The sequence below is a fragment of the Pseudorca crassidens genome, chromosome 3 (genome assembly GCF_039906515.1).
Source record: "Pseudorca crassidens isolate mPseCra1 chromosome 3, mPseCra1.hap1, whole genome shotgun sequence".
Taxonomy (NCBI): domain Eukaryota; kingdom Metazoa; phylum Chordata; class Mammalia; order Artiodactyla; family Delphinidae; genus Pseudorca; species Pseudorca crassidens.
Window position 1 is genome coordinate 72483223 of NC_090298.1, and position 18674 is coordinate 72501896.

Consider the following 18674-nt stretch of genomic DNA (forward strand, 5'->3'; position numbering starts at 1 on the left):
TTAAAACTGTCGCTCGAGCCAAGCCAGAAAAATTACATCACGACACGTATTTTAATATGAAATAAATTCTAAACCTACTAATTAGTGTTACTTTATCTTAGCTTCTATTCTGACACTAATATTTACATTAGTCAGACATGATCTCGGTCAAAAGCATTATGTCCAGAACGAAAAGCACTTGGCACCTTAACAGGCAGTGGAGAAAAATGTCAGCCCTCCCCGCGCCCGCATTTCTACCAGTGTAAGCTGCAGTAAATACTTAATTTCCCTCCCCTCTTAAACAGAAAAAAAAAAAAAAAAAAAAACCCACACTTTTTCTTTTTAAACACGGACAAGAAAACCCCTTTCAGGACTTCCCGGCCCCCCACGCCTGCAGCTTTGGAAGCAAGGGCTGCGCTGCTCGTTTTTCTCTTCCCGCCATTCAGGCATCCCCTCCTTCCACACGATGAACACGAACCCCGCCAGCACCACATGCAGGCCCACCACCGCGACAATGGTCGCGCAAAAGCCACTGTCCTCAGGGGACATTAACAGGAGGCTTTGGAAAAGCAGTAATTTTCAGGAAGAATACAACCCCACGGGAACTTTAACCAGAAGTCCTGCAAAAAGGAGAAAAATCTTGAAAAGTCATCGCCAGGCGGCCGCCTGCGGGCTTGGGCTCTGCAGCGTTGCCGGCTGCATCGCCCAGGGCGGTCGCCTGCCGCTGGGCGGTCGGAGGAGGCCGGTGGGAGCGCGGCACCTCGTCAGTCCGTCGGTCCGTCCACGAGTGGAAGCTCAGTCAGAGCTGCCTGCACCAGAGCTAACACCTGCAGCGACTGCCTATTTTGTTTTTTAAGATTCCACATATGAGTGAAATTATACAGTATTTGCCTTTCTCTGTTTGACATTCTCTCTCTGATTTTGGTATCAGGGTGATGCTGATCTCGTGGATTGAGTGCAGAAGGGTACCTTCTTCTGCAATTTTTTGGAATAGTTTGAGAAGGATAGGTGTTAACTTATCTCTAAATGTTTGGTAGAATTCACCTGTGAAGCCATCTGGTGTTGGCATTTGTTTGTTGGGATTTTTTTTTGTTACTAATTCAATTTCATTACTGGTCTGTTCGTATTTTCTGTTTCTTCCTGGTTCAATATTGGGAGATTGTACATTTCTTCTAGGTTTTTCATTTTATTGCTGTGTAGCTGTTTGTAGTAATCTCTTATGATCCATTATGTTTCTGTAGTGTCAGTTGTAACTTCTCCTTTTTCATTTCTGATTTTATTGATTTGGGCCCTCTCTCTTTTCTTGTGGATGAGTCTGGCTAAAGATTTGTCAATTTTGTTTATCTCTTCAAGAACTAGATCTTTGTTTCTTTGATCTTTTCTATTTTTTTTTAGTCTCTATTTCATTTATTTCTGCTCTGTTCTTTATGATTTCTATCTAATAACTTTGGGTTTTGTTTATTCTCCTTTTAGTTCCTTTAGATATAAGGTTAGGTTGTTTACTTGAGATATTTCCTATTTCCTAATGTAGGTTTGCATGGCTATAAACTTTCCTTTTAGAACTGCTTTTTCATTTGTCTCCAGGTATTTTTAAAATTTTTTTATTTTAAGTTTTGGCTGTGTTCGGTCTTCGTGGCTGCACACAGGCTTTCTCTAGTTGCGGCGAGCAGGGGCTACTCTTTGTTGCAGTGTGTGTGCTTCTCATTGCGGTGGCTTCTCTGGTTGTGGAGCACAGTCTCTAGGCACACAGGCTTCAGTAGTTGTGGCACACAGGCGCCATAGTTGTGGCTCGTGGGCTCTAGAGCGCAGGCTCAATAGTTTTGGCACACGGGCTTAGTTGCTCCACGGCACGTGGGAACTTCCTGGACCAGGGCTCAAACCTGTGTTCCCTGCAATGGCAGGTAGATTCTTAACCACGGCACCACCAAGGAAGTCCCTCCAGGTATTATTTGATTTCCTCTTTGATTTCATCACGTGATCCATTAGTTGTTTAGCAGCATATTATTTAGCCTCCACATGTTTGTATTTTTTGCAGTTTTTTTTTTTCTTACAGTTGATTTCTAGTCTCACAGCATTGTGGTTGGAAAAGGTGCTTGATATTTCCGTTTTCTTATACTTACTGTGATTTGTTTTGTGGCCTGGCATGTGATCTATCCTGGAGCATGTCCCATGTGCACTTGAAAAGCAGCAGTAGGTGCTGCTGCTTTTGGATGGAATGTTCTATATACATCTATTAAGTTCATCTTGCCAACACATGTGTCCTCATGGTAGAATGACTCCCCCAAATGGCTGCAGTCAGTGTCTGTCCCAATGGGATCTCCCATTGCCTCCTTTCTCTCCAGGAGGCTCTCCAAGATCAGCAGGGAGGTCTGGACCCAGGCTCCTTTCAAATACTGCTTCTGCCTTGGGTCCCAAAGCATGTGAGATTTTGTGTGTGCCCTTTAAGAGTGGAGTCTCTATTTCCCAAAAGGGTCTCCCCAAAGTAAACTCTGCTGGCCTTCAAAGCCAAACATTCTGAGGGCTTGTCTTCCTAGTGCAGAAGCCCTGGGCTGAGAAGCCCAATGCAGGGCTCAGATCCCTCACTCTTTGAAGAAAAACTCTGCAGTTGTAATTATTCTCCTATTTGTGAATCGCCCACTGGTGGGTACAGGTATTAATTATACGACATTTCTGCCCCTCCTACCTGTCTCACTGTGGTTCCTTCTTTACATTTTTAGTTGTATATTTTTTCTGCTAGTTTGCTGGTCCTTCTCATCAATAGTTGCTCTGTAGATAATCTAGTTGTAATTTTGGTGTGCCTATGGGAGGAGGTGAGCTCAGGATTTACCTACTCTGACATCTTGGCCACTCCCAAATAGCTGATTTCTTTTTTAGCACCAAATAATATGCTATTGTCTAGATGTACCACAGTTTATCCATTCATCTACTGAAGGACATCTTGTTTGATTCCAAGATTTGGCAATTATGAATAAAGCTGCTATAAACATCCATGTGCAGATTTTTGTGTGGCCATGCATCTTTACTTCATTTGGGTAAATACCAAGGAGCACAATCAGATCATTTGGTAAGAATATGTCTTGTAAGAATGTGCCAATATTCTTCCAAAGTGGCTGTATCATTTTGCATTCTCACCAGCAATGAATGAGTTCCTGTTGCTCCACATTCTCACCACCATTTGGTGTTGTCAGTGTCCTGGATTTTGGCCATCCCAGTAGGTCTGTAGTGATATCTCACTTTTATTTGCACTTCCCTGATGACATATGATATGGAGCATCTTTGCATATGCTTATTTGCCATCTGTATATCTTCTTTGGTGAAGACTGTATATTTTTTATGTGAATTTTATATCCTGCTACTTTGTTAAATTCTCTTACTACTTTAAGAGGGCTTTTTTTTCCACTTATTTCTTTTAGTTTTATTCTTTTAGTTTATTCTTTTAGTTTATTCTTTTAGTTTTCCATAAGATGCTGGCTCTTGGTGTATATATTTAAACTTAAGAGTAGAAGACTTTACAATTCCATGTGTGAAGGTGCTAAGGAAAGGAGGCTCAGCAATTGTGAACTGCATTGTAGGGTAATCTCACAGGAACCTTTGTTTGGGGACTCTAGATTCAGTATCATTAGGTCTTTTCTTTGGGGAGTCAAATTTTTAAGAAACGGCTTTTAAAATCTACTGCCTAGAGGGTAAATCTTGGTTGCCAGCATTCTTTAAACTAGGTTAGAGGAGTCTGGGAATGTGAACTTTTAGTATACAAACTTCACTGTACATAAAGCTTTGCTAAATCCCTCTCTTTTTAGTATAGGACCCTGGCTTAACAATGTCTAGTTTCTTTTGAGTAGAGATCCTATTTTATCCTCCTCACATAATAATCCTCTAGTCAGCAGCAGATCCCAGTTTTGCAGTGTCTGAAACTCATGAAATTTGGGGGCTTTGAGACAGAGAATAAAAAATAACTTAGTTAAAAAAATTAAAACCAACCAAAAAATGAACCATTTGAACACATTTCTTGGGCCCCTCCCAGGGCCTTGGAAGGGACCCATGACAGTGCTAGGCTCTGAACCTAAAGATTACTTAATTTCATGGTAAATCTAAACTAGCCTCCAATCTTCCTTGAGGTGGGGGGAGAGGAAATTGCTTAGTAGTATAGAATTAGGGGGGATTTGATTTAAATTGCAAACAAACTTTGAAGCAAAAAGACTTCACTCCAAGTCCTAGAGGTACCTGCTACTATCAATTTCTAAGCCTTTTTAGGGGGAGTTGTGTTGGAAAGGATTGCTTCTTTGCTTTCCACATTCCTGTTTTCAGCCTTCTTGTGTTTGCCAAATTAGTTTTTGTTTCTCTATCAGCTTTCCAATGTCCAAAATGTTGATGCTGTTTGGTCCTTTACATTCTTGCTGTTCTTGTTTATGCCGCTTGAAAAAAAAAAAAAAGTCTTTCTTGTCATTTTACTGAGTTTCGGAAAGGGGCAAAAGTTAAGGTGTGCTATACCTGCCATTCTTAACCCAAAATCAGAATGTGCCATATCACACTCCAAAATTGCCCCCCAAAATGGCTGGAGGACTTTACACTCCTAGCAGCACAGCATGAAAATATCCACTTACCTTACCCTTGCCAACACTCCATATCCTCCACATTTCTGAATCTGATTAAACTATCTCATTGCTTAAATTTGCATTTCCCTGATTACTAGTGAGGTTCAGGATAATTTTATGTTTATTGGCCTTTTGTATTTCCTCTTCTGTGAATAACCTGTTTATATAATTTACCCATTTTTCTAATAGGTAGTGAAGGGTATCAGAACATGCCATCCCAAAATATCACTGTGGCATGCTGATTAAGCTGAAGGCAATTGAGAAAAAGCAAATACAGGAAAAGCTCTCTGACTTCCCCCTTACTACCCAAAGCAGGGCATAAAATTTCCCTTGAGAAAGATGCCCTCCCTATACGAGGACGAGGAGAACATTCTTATCACTGGAGATAGGGATCCAACATCAAGATTAATCTGTATAAAAAAATCCATTAAAATAACCCTGGGACTTCCCTGGTGGCACAGTGGTTAAGAATCTGCCTGCCAATGCAGGGGACATGGGTTTGATCCCTGGTCCAGGAAAATCCCACATGCTGTGGAGCAACTAAGCCCGTGCGCCACAACTACTGAGCCTGCGCTCTAGAGCCTGCGAGCCACAACTACTGAGCCCACATGCCAGAACTACTGAAGCCTGCACACCTAGAGCCCACGCTCTGCAATGAGAAGCCACCGCAAGGAGAAGCCCTAGCAGTGCAACGAAGAGTAGCCCCCGCTCGCCACAACTAGAGAAAGCCCGCGAGCAGCAAAGACCTGACACAGCCAAAAATTAAAAACAAAAAAAAGTTGTATTTCACTAGTTTCCACAATTTACCAACCCTAGCTCAAGCCCCTTTTTCCTGTCTCTTCATTCTCCAGTTTGTCATTCTTTGCTAAAATGGTATACATGCGCTCAAGCCTATCCATTCCTTTGGGTTTATATTTCATATATATTAACCTCTGTGTACATGTAAAAATATTAACGTCAAAAAAAATTTGTATGCTTTGCTCCTGTTAATCTCTTTTGTAAGTTTAATTCTCAGGCCCAGCCTCAGAATCTAAGAGGGTAAAGGAAAGGTTTTTCCTCCCATACATTAGTTTACCTTTTTCTTGTTGATTTGTAGGCATGCTTTGTATTTGTTTTAAATTTTTTTTCTGTTACACAAGTTAGGAATATTTTTAAATTTCTCTCCCTCTTTAACTTTCATTATGACATCCGAGTTCTAAGACATTTTAAATTTTGATATAGTTTTGCTTTTTGTTTCTATATAGAAAAGATCTTCCTTATCCTAATGTCTTAAACATGATTAAAATTTTCTTTCAATACACATGTGATTCTGCTTTTTACATTTAGATGTTTAATCCATTTGGAATTTATTTTTATGATGGCAGGGGCCTTTTTTCCCACATCAACAATTGAAATATATATTAAATAGTCCCTCTTTTATCCATTTATTTGAAATGCTATATTTATTAACTACTTAAGGCTTATACAGGTATTATTCAGTTTCTGGGTTCTCTATCCTTGCCTAGGGATTTACAGCTTATTTATTACAAGCTTTTCAAAACTGCACTTCACATAGAAAATAACCTTGCAAGACATTAAATGGAAATTTGCTAACATTATAAAAAATACCAACTATAGATTGAAATAAAATGTCCACTTTAATAGTTATCACATAAATGTTTACTTACACTTATCTGAAAATTATAAGAGGACAATTTGTGCATGTCACATTCATATTACTATCCATATAAGAACAACGACACATATTCATTTATTCAACTATATCAGGATAACACACAAGGTTTTGTTTGTTTTAGACTTCTCAGTTAAAAGGAAACACCAAATAAGGGAACTGAATTTCCAAAAATTAAGTTATTAACAAAATGAATAATAAAAATTATTTCTAAATGTCTTAGGTTTTGACAACTTTGAATTATACTTACATAATATTATTTCCCCAAACCATAAATTACAACAAGGGTCACTGTCAGGGTGAAAATATATATTTTCAAAGCTTCTTTAAAATATGCTATTATGCTTTAACATCACTTGATTTATTCTTGGCACATGTGGCATCTTGAGAAGTAAAAATACACTTTGCCAGTTTTATGTTATTGTGCAGGTATAAGAGAAAGAGCTCAGCTTGGGAGGCAGACAGACCTGTGTTCAGTTACCAGCTTTGTCCAAAGTCGTGTTAGGCTGGTCAATTACTTCTTGGCACTGGGGCCAGGATTAAATTAAATAATGCCTATTTTAAAATGCATAGCATGGGCACTAAATGAATGATACATCCTTTCCCTAATTTACCCACATTGAAGCCATAGCAAAATATCACAGTCTTATGTTTTGGTACAATTTGAAAAACCAGGAAAAAAAACTGGGAAATTTAAAAATAAAATCAATGTGCAATGTGCTTTGAAAAAATCGCACTTTTAAGAAATAAGGAAAGCCTTCATCAGGTTTAAATATTTTTCAATAAAACTTAGTGCCTACTATAACCTGATTTTTTTAAAAAGTCCTAAAATATGATAAAATGGTCAATGGTTAAGGACTTTTGGTTTTCTCTTGTGCTATTGATATAAAAATAATGGCTATATTTAAGGCTCGTTAAGTGATATAGTTTGTAGTTGCCCTGAACCAAATCTATGTTCTTGATGTTACACTATCAATTAAAACAGACCTACTGCCTTGAATGACTGTCAGAGAGAAATTCCCATGATATTCTTCATTTCAACAACCATGGCTTCCTTGCTGATTTTAAGTAAGTTCATTTTGTGGCATGTGGCAGTACAGTTTGTCTGTCATAAGGATGATTCTTATATATACAATCACAGACCCATCTTTCTCATGCTAAATGCTTGGTGTTTAGAAGATCTAAGACACCGGAAAATCGAATTGACACAAGGAATAGCCTACTCTAGACAGCAATACTTCCATCCCTATTCTTAGCACTGAGGATGCAGAAATAACCCCATTCTTGTTTTCTACCCTCACCACCCAACAAATCATCCTTCCAAATCTGACTCAAAAACTCCTCCTCCAGGAACCTTTCCCTAACCAAACTTCACACCCCTCCATTTATGTCCCTGACACTCATGTGTAATTTGTATTAACTTCAACCTGCATATACTATTATTCAAGTTTTGTTTGTCTTCTACTTCCAGCTAGGATATAGTCTCTGACTTTTTAAGCTTCCACAGTGTTTAGCACAATGTATGCATGTATGTATGTGACTGTGTGTATGCATGTGGGGGGCGTGTGTGTGTGTTGAATGAATAAAAGACTAAAGAACCTGAGTGGGGTGTTGGGTAGGAAAAGTTTCATATTTTTTCAGAAATCAAAATTGCTGGACCTTCTTAATACTAAAAAATCTGATTTCCAAAGCTATCTGAGTTTGGTTTAGGCTATGTCAATAATAAAAAGGCAGTGAAAAAACTGTTTAAAAAACCCTCATGAAATATTCCAAAAGGCTTTTCAATAAATTATTAAGAGTACCAAACTAAAACATTTTACTAAATAGTGGGATAATCTTTCCTATATCTTTATAATTGTAGACTTCTTTTCATTCAAGACAAAGAATACTGAACAGGAATAGGTGTTGTGAATCAGGATAAAAAAGGCAATTCACTCTAAGTCAATATCTAATGCACATTTTGCAATTGATTTGAAAAGCCTTCTGTGGCAAATATGTATGTTATGTTAAGTAAAAGAATGGTTTATATTAGGATGTTGTTTGGTACTATAAAATATTACACATATACTAAAGCTGCTATTTAAAAAGAAAAATTTTGTTTATTATAGCTGTTATTATTAAAATAGGATATAATTTTAAAATTACTCTTAATGTGTATATTTTCAAATTTCCCTGACAGTGTCCTTTTGAGAAATCTGACAATTTATAGTTAGATTACAGACATTTGAATTTCACTTTTACAATTGAAAGTATTACACTTACATAATAACAAACAACAATATATAGTAGTTTCTTTTTACTGAAGCACTCTGCAATTTATATTTAAAGCTTCACAATAAAACAAAATTCATTGTACTTTTTGTACGTAAAATTACATAACACATAATGTACACTATAATTACATTAAGAATAAATAAAATGAAGCATAAAAATTCTGTACCATAGGGGCTTCCCTGGTGGCGCAGTGGTTGAGAGTCCGCCTGCCGATGCAGGGGACACAGGTTTGTGCCCCGGTCCAGGAGGATCCCACATGCCGCGGAGCCGCTGGGCCTGTAAGCCATGGCCTCTGAGCCTATGCGTCCGGAGCCTGTGCTCCGCAACGGGAGAGGCCACAACAGTGAGAGGCAAAAAAAAAAAAAAATTCTGTACCGTAACAATGGATTGTTTTAGCTGTCATTCTAAATGTTAGTTTAAGTTTTGAGTTCTAATGTACTTTAAACCCAAAAACCTTTATCTTCAAATAATATATTAAAAATATCAAGTTCAGAGTATAAACATAAAACTCTTTATGCTCTTTTTTCTAGGTCATCTAGGAAATAAAATGAGAGAAATGAGACGCAAGGTAGTTCTTTTTCTTACTGCAAAATGCCTCCTTGCTTCCCCATATACCTCTATATCATTTCTAGAACAAATATTACAAAATGATGGCAAATTACAAGCTTTGGCAAATTATAATCTTATTTAAGTGGTTTCTTATTTGGAAAAAAGAAAAAAATTTAAGAAGTTCCATTTTTGGCTTATTCATTCTCAACCTTTTTTTCTCTAATACATAATAGTAGTAAAAAAGCATTTCTTAAAATGCTCACTATTTTAAACAACACAGAATTAATTGTATTAATTTATAGAATTAAATACTAGGGCGAGGTCCTAGAATTTGTTACACGTAGGGCTAAACTTGCAAGAGATCGCATGGCAAAAGTAGAAACTTTGTGACATATCCCAGCTTTTGAAATATAGTTAGAAGCCAATCGAAAAAGCCTTTCAGCACCAAAGGTATTGAAGTGCCCAGGAAGCACCTTCTCTACCAGACCTCTGTCCACTAATTCTATCAGACGTTCACAGGTTCCAACATAGTCACTTATCCTGCTGTATGGGAGCCAGTCAATCAGTGATCCATCATACACGACGTCTCCACTGAAGAGAATCTTTCGGTCTTTGTCATGTAAGCAAATACTGCCCCTAGAATGACCAGGCATGTGCATAACAGTGAGCTGTCTGTCACCAAGGTTGATCACATCCCCTAAAAATGGAAACAGAATTTACAGATAAACATGTTATATATTTGACTTCAATCGCTTAAAGAATAGAAGAACACAACAGTTTCAAAGATGTTGGGAAGGATGAACTTATTTTAGTTTTATTTTAAAAATACCTACTTCTTATTGATGATTTAAAATAAGTTGCCTATATTTCACTTCTGTTGTTTGCTAGACCAGTGTTTGCCAAAGTAAACAGTGAAACACAATTTCTGCTGGTTGTTATAATATATAAAAGAAAAGAAGAAAAGAAGATTCTGTGGTCAAATAATTTTGAAAACCCTTCAAAGAAAATTAAGCAGCTTTCTTTTCTGCAAGATATGCTAATGTACATTTAATACGCTAATGTACATTGTGGATATACACAAGGGAGATGTGGCTGTATAGTTTCTCAAATTTATTTGACCAAAAACCTCATTTTTCAGAATATCCATTGTACTAGTATCTGGTGACACAATTCATGAATGGTGCTCTAGTGAACAGTATTATATTTTTGCCCTTTGTTTTGTCACTCTGTGGAAATTAAGACCTGAGGAATCGGTACAAATGATGATGCTCTGGCTACTGGTATTGCTGTAATAAACTGTTCTTAGTCTCTGACCCAGGAACCTCATGTCTTCTGTCAGAATCCATGAAACTGGGGCAAGCTAACTTACTAACCTGCAAGTACGGTAAAATCTCACACTCTTCTCAGTTATTTGACAGTGGGGAGGAAACTGAGCTATATGAATACAAATTGCTGTTTTACTGGATTTAAATCAGTACTAACTTAGGTAAATCATAATAAGTTAAAATATTCATATTGTTATCTCTAGTGCAAACATATACAGAAAAAAATCAAAGAAATATAGCTAAAATTAATGGTGAAATTAAAATGGTGTAATAATCAGGAATTGTTAACATAAAAGAAGAAAATAAAGGAAAAACAAAGACATAAACAAGAAATGAGACATAGAAAACAGATAACAAAATGGCAGACCTAAATACAGCCATATCAATAATTATATTAAATATGAAAGGGATAAACACTCTAATCAAAGGCAGAGATTGTCAGTCTAGATTAAAAAGTGAGATATGTATGCAGTCTACAGGAGAGGAACTATAAAATCAAAGACAATAATAGTTTGAAAAATTATACCATATAAATATTAACAATAAGGGCTTCTCTGGTGGTGCAGTGGTTAAGAATCCGCCTTAACTTAATGCAGGGGACACGGGTTTGAGCCCTGGTCCAGGAAGATCCCACATGCTATGGAGCAACTAAGCCCGTGTGCCACAACTACTGAGCCCACACGCCACAACTACTGAAGCCCGCGTGCCTAGAGCCCAAGCTCTGCAACAAGAGAAGACACCACAATGAAGAAGTGCACTGCAACTAAGAGTAGCCCCTGCTAGCCACAACTAGAGAAAACCCGCGTGCAGCAATGAAGACCCAACGCAGCCAAAAATAAATTAATTAATTTTAAAAAATATATTAACAATAAGAGAACTAGAGTGGCAATACTGTCAGACAAAATGGTTTTTTATATAAGAATATTACTAGAGGAAAGAGGTACATTTTATGAGGCTATACATTAGGTCAATACATGAAAAAAAATTCTAAATGCATATGTACCTAAAATAGAGACTAAAAATTCTTCAAATAAAAACTGACATAATTAAAATAAGAATAAACAGTTCAACAACTGTGCTTAGAGATTTGAATAGTCCTCTCTGAATAATTCATAATACAAGTAGATTGAAAATCAGTAAGGATACAGAAGACCTGAACAACACTATCAACCAGCTTGACCTAACTAACATATATAAAATAGTTTACACCAAAACAGTGAAGTACACATTCTTTTCAATTGCACATGAAAAAGGTGTTTTGTTATATTTGTACACTGAAAACTACAGAAACATTTTCAAGAGAAATTAAAGAGGATCTAAGCAAAAGGAGAAACGTGCCATATCCATTGATTGGAAGACTCAAAGCTGTTAGGATGGTAATTAAATCCAGTTTTTCTTATAACTGCACTGTCTAATAGTACTTTCTAGGACAATGGAACAACATTATCTGTATCAACATTGTCCAATATGGTAGCCACCAGCTATGTGTAGCTAATGGTTCTTGAAATAAAGCTAGTGCAACAAGGAACTAAATTTTTAATTTTAATCAATCTTAATTAATTTAAATTTGTATTAGATAGCTACATGTGGCTAGTGACTACTTTAATGGTCAGTGTAGATCTATAGATTCAAGAATCTCAATCAAAACCTTGACATGCTTTTTTACAGAAATTGAAAATCTGGCTCTGAAATTTATATGGAAATGCAAATGACCTAGAATAGCCAAAACAATTTTGAAATAGAGGTATAAAGTTGGAGGACTTTTCTAATTTCAAGAGTTATAAGAAAGTTGCAATAATCAGGAGAGTGTGGTGCTGGCTAAATGATAGACATAATCATTGAAAGAGACTAGAGTCCAGAAGAAAACACTCACATATATGGTCAGTGTTTTTTTGCGGTGCGCGGGCCTCTCACTGTTGTGGCCTCTCCCATTGCAGAGCACAGGCTCCAGACGCGCAGGCTCAGCGGCCATGGCTCACGGGCCCAGCCACTCCGCAGCATGTGGGATATTCCCAGACCAGGGCACGAACCCGTGTCCCCTGCATCGGCAGGCGGACTCTCAACCACTGCGCCACCAGGGAAGCCCATGGTCAGTGGATTTTTGACAAAAGTATCAACTAATATAATTCACTGGGTAAAAGGATAGTCTCCTCAACAAATTAGAGTGGAATACTTTGGATATATATATATATGCAAATAAACAATAGGCACCTCTCAACACTTACTTCACAATATTAACAAAAATTAACTCAAAATGGATCATAATCCTAAATGTGAGAGCTTCCAGCAAAAAAAAACCCAGAAGAAAATCTTTGTGATCTTGGGCTAGTCATAGAGCTCTTAGATATGACACAAAAAGCATAAAACATAAGGAAAAGAGACTAATTGGACTTCATCCAAGTTATAAACTTCCCTGCTTAAAAAGATACCATTAAGAAAATGAAAAGGCAGGCCACACACTGGGAGAAAATACTTGCAAAATGTATATCTGATAAAGGACTTGAATTCAGAATATATAAAGAACACTTACAACTCAATAAGAAAACAATTTTTCAATTTTTAAAAAAGAGAAAAGATTTTGATAGACCCTTAAACAAAGAAGATATTTGAATAGCAAATAAGTACCTGAAAAGATGCTCAATGTCATTAGTCATTAGGGAAATGCAAATTATATATACATACACATACACTTATCCCTATTTTCCATCTGAACTCCTGAGCTCATGAGTACTTGGCATCCCTCAATCAAGAAACCCCTTTGCTTGTGACTTCCCTGGTGGTCCAGTGGTTAAGACTCCTCACTTCAACTGCAGGATGGGTTCAATTCCTGGTGAGGGAACTAAGATCTCATATGCTGCACGGCGCAGCCAAAAAAAAAAAAAAAAGAAACCCCTTTACTTTATTCTTGCCAGAAAACAAACTAACTCCGGGGAGAGGAGCATTCACTTAGGGAGAAGAGTTCAGAGTTTTAACAGCTTCTTAAATGGCTTTCAACCAATTCTACTTATTTTAGTTTTCTTCCCTTTGCCCCAACTAAGGTACCAGCTACTGCTAATTCCTGAGCCTTTTAAGTCTCCTGCAGTGCAAACTGGATTGGCTCTCAATTTTCTATTGCTGGCATAGGATAAAACTGCTAACTCAGTCATCACATTTACTCTCCAGCATCCAAAACAGAACCTCAATGTGGATTTATACATAAAGCAAATAGACAAACCATGGTGCATCTGCTGTAATCTTAGTGGGATTTTGAGAGGGAGTCAAATTAGACGTGTTCGTTCAATCTGCTACCTTTCTGGAATCCATTTTTTGTTTTTAACCTCCCCAAATGATTTTTAAGTTTACCTGAAACAACTGTTCTAATATCTTGATGACTCTAGGAAAATTGTTTAAACATGTACAGTAGGGGCCAAAATGCCTGCCTATTGTGAAAAACAGGCAGAATGATGTGTGCCCATTCAAGAAGAATGTGCTGTATCAGTTTAGGGTTTATTGCTATCTTCTTATAGGAAGATATGATTTCACTATTAGTAGGGCGAGTTGTTTTTCCATCAAAAATGATGCATGCACTGGATGATGACCTCTCCTTCTCTTCCTTGTCCCTTATACACAAGTAAGCTTTTGGGTTAGTGATACACTGCACAGATTTATGCTTCTCCACGACAGGTGGTCATCAATCCACTAAATGAAATGTAATAAGCTAACGAATTCAGCCTCCTTATTTTCTAACCAAAACAATGAAGACTTCATGCTGTTAGGTATGTACGGTTCGTGTGTACGTAACTGTGTATGAGTTTTTAATATAAATATTTTCTATTTCCTTCCAGGTACCTGGATTATGATAATATCAAGTTAGCAGGCCACACCATTCAGAAGAGACAGGAAATTAATATTCCTGAGAAAAGAGGATATTAGATACTACTTGAGAGAGTGAGACATCCAGCTCCTAATGAAAAACAATTTTTAATTTAACACAGTATTACCACCTTCAAAGTTTTTAGTAAATATTAACCTTTCATTTCACACTTTCAAAGGCTTAAAGCACCACAAAGGTAGCTTGCAGGTTCCTTGCAACTCCAAAATCCTGTAATTCCAGCATCAACTGGGATTTAGGAAACCTGGTTTCCAGTCCGAGCTCTTTCCCTAACTACGTGACTTCAGGTATGATATTCAAGCCCATGTGGATTCTTCATCTATAAAACAATAATTCCTATCGTTCTTTCATCATTTCCTATTTCTGGCACAGAAGCAAAAGTAAATAAATCAAAAGTCATTTATTCATTTAGACAATTTAAATATATTTTAAATACTAATGTAAACTTTTTTTGGGGGGGGCTGGGTGTTAATTTAGTCTGAATACCCATCAACTGCATGGAAATCCTACCTCTAAAAGTATCAATTCCATCAAGAAATACAGCAATTAAAAGTACCTTTAATGTAAATTTAGTTTTCTTTCATCTCAAATTGTCAGGTAATGTAAGACTCCCATCTAAACCATTGTTTTTTTTAATCTTTAGATTTAAAATTTTAATGAAAAGACTGTTTAAGTGGGGTGTGAGGTATAGAATCTTGCTTTCTATTTCTTATGCCTCAAGTGATCAAGATCTCATCTGTAAGATAAACTCATTTTTGTAAAGTACTTCATTATTTGTCATACTGGTTGGTCATAAAAGTGAGACTTATTGTACTGCAGCAACTGGATTTTTCTGCCTCGTAGGGGAATGGTTTAATAAACTAATTTGGCAAATAAAAGAGTTTCAAGATAGAAAGGAAAGAGAGTTTCACCTCCTTCTCAGGATTACCATAATATATTTATGGGGTAGGATTTATGTATGATCTGCATGCTTTGATCTATTGTGCCTGGGTTGCAATCCTAGCTTTTATCTGTATCTTGCTCTGTGGACTCTAGACAAGCCATTTAATTGGGGGTCAGTAGCCTCACTTCAAATGTGTTGTGAGGCTAAAATCAACAGAAGCATTCTAAAAACAAAAAAGAAATTAATATACAAATATCACTGCTGTGACCAACTGGCTTAATTATTTAAGTGACTGTGTGAGGTTGGAAGGGCTGGAACCCTACACTATTTTATTCCATTAGTTTCTTTCTGAACCCCATCCTGCTTTTCACAGAGCCAAAGAGGCCCAGGGTTATCTAAGCATTAGTCCACATACTTCACCATTACGGGAAATAGCCTCCTTATTAATCTTTCTCAGGCCTTGCTTTCAACCAGAATAGAGAGCTGTCATAAGACTCAGACACATTCTACTTTTTATGTTCACAATCAAGCTTTTTCTCTTGTGAGGCAACATCAAGAACTGAAAGATAAAGATGCATGAGCAGATTAGAACCACTGCTCTCTAACGGCTTTCTAAGCCTACAGGTGGGAATTGTTCGTACCCGGCCGATGAAGTCAGCAGTTCTCAAAAGCATAGAACATGACATGCACTCTCCATGAGGCACCATTCCTTAAGAGTCTTTTCGCTAGAAAAGTGCCTGGAAATGTCAGACTTGTGTTCGGGAAAAGAATGGGAATCCTAGTCAGAAGTCTCTATAGCGTTACTACATACCGTACGTTACACAGGAAACTGACTAGGGGGTGGGGCCGGCTTTCAGTCGAGTACTCAGCATTACTACAAGGTGCCGGAGCTTGTCCCTGGTAGGGAAGGCTGCAGTGGCCTTCCACAGACTCTATGGTCGAGTGGGCTTTTGACTCAGGGAAGGGAGAAACAGAAGTAGTGTTTCTGCGATATGACACCTTACAGCCAAGCAAGTGTGCAACAAGCACCCCTCGGACAGTTTCTCCCCAGTCCCTTCCCTTAATGAGAGAACGCGCGCCCGTGAGGGACCATTACCATCCTGCAGGATGAGGGTGGGCTGCACCGCTTGCACTCGGAACTGCCTGGCCCTCCAGCCCGGGCTCGGCGCCCGCACCACCTCACTGTCGGAGAGCCAGGTCACGGTCTCAAAGTTGTCCCCGCGAGCCAGCGCCTCGGCCTCGGCGTGGTGCACCGCCACCCGGTCGAACTGGTAGAGGCCGCCGGAGTGGTCGAAGTGCACGTGGGTAGCCACAGCCAACAGTGGCCGGCACGCCGCATCCTCTTTGGCCCTGCGGTCCTGCAAGAGGCCGGAGGAGTACAGGTACTCCGGGAGGCTGCGCAGCCCCAGGCCTGTGTCGATCACCACGTCCTGCTCGGAGCCGCGCACCAGCCAGATGTTGGCGCGGTTGCCAGACTCATAGAAGCGTTCCTGAATCCAGAAGACGCCGTCGCCCAGGGACTTGTGGGCGTACCACTCAAGCGCAGACATGCTGGGCAAGGATGCGGCCAGGAGGAGTGGGTGTGGGCGTGTGTGCCTCCCGCAGGCTGCCCAGACTCGGGCGCTGCAGCTGTATGGAGCGGTCTGCCCGCAGCCCGGGAGAAACCGCAGAGCAAGGAGGGGGCGGGGGATGCGGATGGGGTTGCGGGGAGAACCAGAAGAAGGAAAGACGCGCGGAGACTCTGCCTGCAGCGTCCGCCCGCACCCTCCTGCCAGGTCCGCAGAGAGCAGGAGCTGCTCTCCTCGTACCGCGGCGCTGGAACAATAGCAGCCTCACTGGCCGTAGCACAAGGGAGCGTTAACGCAGGGGCCAATGCAGTAGACGAGAGATCCAGAAAGTGATAACTCTTCCCACCTCTGGGGGTCTGACGGCAGAAGCCGAGAGCCAAGCGTGGGAGGGAGCAGGGCAGCCCCCCCACCGCGCGCTATGTTGCGCACTTCCAGCTGGCGCAGAAAGAGTCAGGCCAAGGGGGTTGGACGACTACGGCGCCCGCCAAGGGCTAAAAAGCTCTTTGCCCGGAGGGCGGGGCCTAGCTAGGGAGTGGGTGGGGCTAATTGGTTGGGTTTGAACGCGGCTCTGAGGCCGCGTGGAGGGCGGAGCGTGCTTCTCCAGAGGTGGAACCAGCACCGGAGCGTCGGAACGTTCTGTCCGCACCCCTTCCTTGCCGGCCGGCACTTCGGTTGCACAGTTTTCCAAGCCTCGAGACTTAGTGAGCAGGTAACAGAGGAGGCAATTGAGGGCTTGGGAGGAGTTGGAGAGGGTAAGTGGGGAGTTAAAGGGGCACATGGAGAAGGTGGGGGAAGTCAGGAGTGGAGATTAAAGAGCCTCTGGATTGAGGGGCATTGGGAGATAGCTTTACGTCCCCTTCTCCTAATCCCTTCACAATCGTTTAAAATTGTCGCTTCCAATTTTTACCTAGTCTCCACTTCCTAGGACTGTTTGCAGTGAGAATGGAATTTATACTCTTACTGATGGTAGATTTCCAATTCCTTTGGTATGATTGGTTCAAACACGAGTCATTGCCGCAGACTTGCAGCTAAGGACAGACTATTCAGTATGTTTTCTTAACTGTTAGCACTTTACCCTGTATCATGGGGGAGAGGTGTTGTTGATAAGATTTTTCCTGTCTTCTAAAAAATTAAATTATATATTCGTTCCCCTACCCTCCTTTGTTTTGCATTGTTTGTCCGCTCTTGGAAGAGAGCAAACAAAGTTGGGAAAAAGGCTCAACTGAGGAAAGGTGGAGGCAGCCGCACCTTGAGAGGACAGGAAAAGTGGATAATGCCTGGGCGTGGCCCCAACAGCCACAGAAATCACCCCCACTATTAACACCAGGTTCCTGTCCCCATCCTGCATCTCCCCACTGTTGAAACATCCATTTAGGCTTCAGAAATTCCCTTGAGAACTTGACTAACCTCCTTGCTCAGCCAGGAAAAATTATAAAGAGACCCATGAGACAGCATTATAAAAGATAATTAGGAAAACACTTATTGTGGCAGCTGCTAATAAGCCTTCTTAGAAGGAGAGGTGTGTTCTCCTCCCCTACAATCCTTAAGTCTTCGATGAGGATGTAGCCTTTCTGAATATTTGCCTAACCTAGTTAGAATTTATCCAGACACTCTGTTCAGGGTTATTCTTATGTGCAAGTCCCAAGCTAAAAGATGTGTAAAAAAACAGAATTAAAAAAAAAAAGTCATGATCTGGGTTCCCAACAATTTGAAGGAAGATAATAACTGTACACAAATGTTTGCAATGTAAAGCAAATGAGATATGTACCCCAGAGGAAGTAAAAACTAGGTGCTGTGAGAATATGCATGGAAGGGATTGTTCAGTGGCAGTAGAGCTGGCCTTAAAAGACCACTGTTGGTTAGGATGTTCTCAACAGGGAAGTACAGAATTCTCTGCAGTTTTATTTTTCCTCTAGGCAAAGAGAGGTGAATTGGAGTAATATCCTTACTAGGCCATGAAC

General features: G+C 39.6%; 2 protein-coding genes across 4 annotated transcripts in view; one reads left to right on the forward strand and one right to left on the reverse strand.

Moving 5' to 3' along the window:
- Positions 1-6189: 6189 nt before the first annotated feature.
- On the reverse strand, positions 6190-17169 carry MBLAC2 (metallo-beta-lactamase domain containing 2). The gene is made up of 2 exons (XM_067731210.1): positions 16242-17169; positions 6190-9763 (listed from the first exon to the last, which is right to left on the reverse strand). The coding sequence occupies exons 1-2, from the start codon at positions 16693-16695 to the stop codon at positions 9378-9380; spliced, it is 840 nt and encodes a 279-aa protein (XP_067587311.1). The 5' UTR covers positions 16696-17169; the 3' UTR covers positions 6190-9377.
- Positions 17170-17262: 93 nt separating this feature from the next.
- POLR3G (RNA polymerase III subunit G) overlaps positions 17263-18674 on the forward strand; it is a 41240-nt gene continuing 39828 nt past the window's right edge. For 2 of the 3 annotated variants that reach the window (XM_067731211.1, XM_067731214.1), the window contains exon 1: positions 17263-17422. The gene's annotated coding sequence lies outside the window, so the exon portion shown is untranslated. Of the gene's footprint in view, positions 17466-18674 lie in introns of all 3 variants that reach the window. The other variant, XM_067731212.1, reaches the window with a different exon arrangement.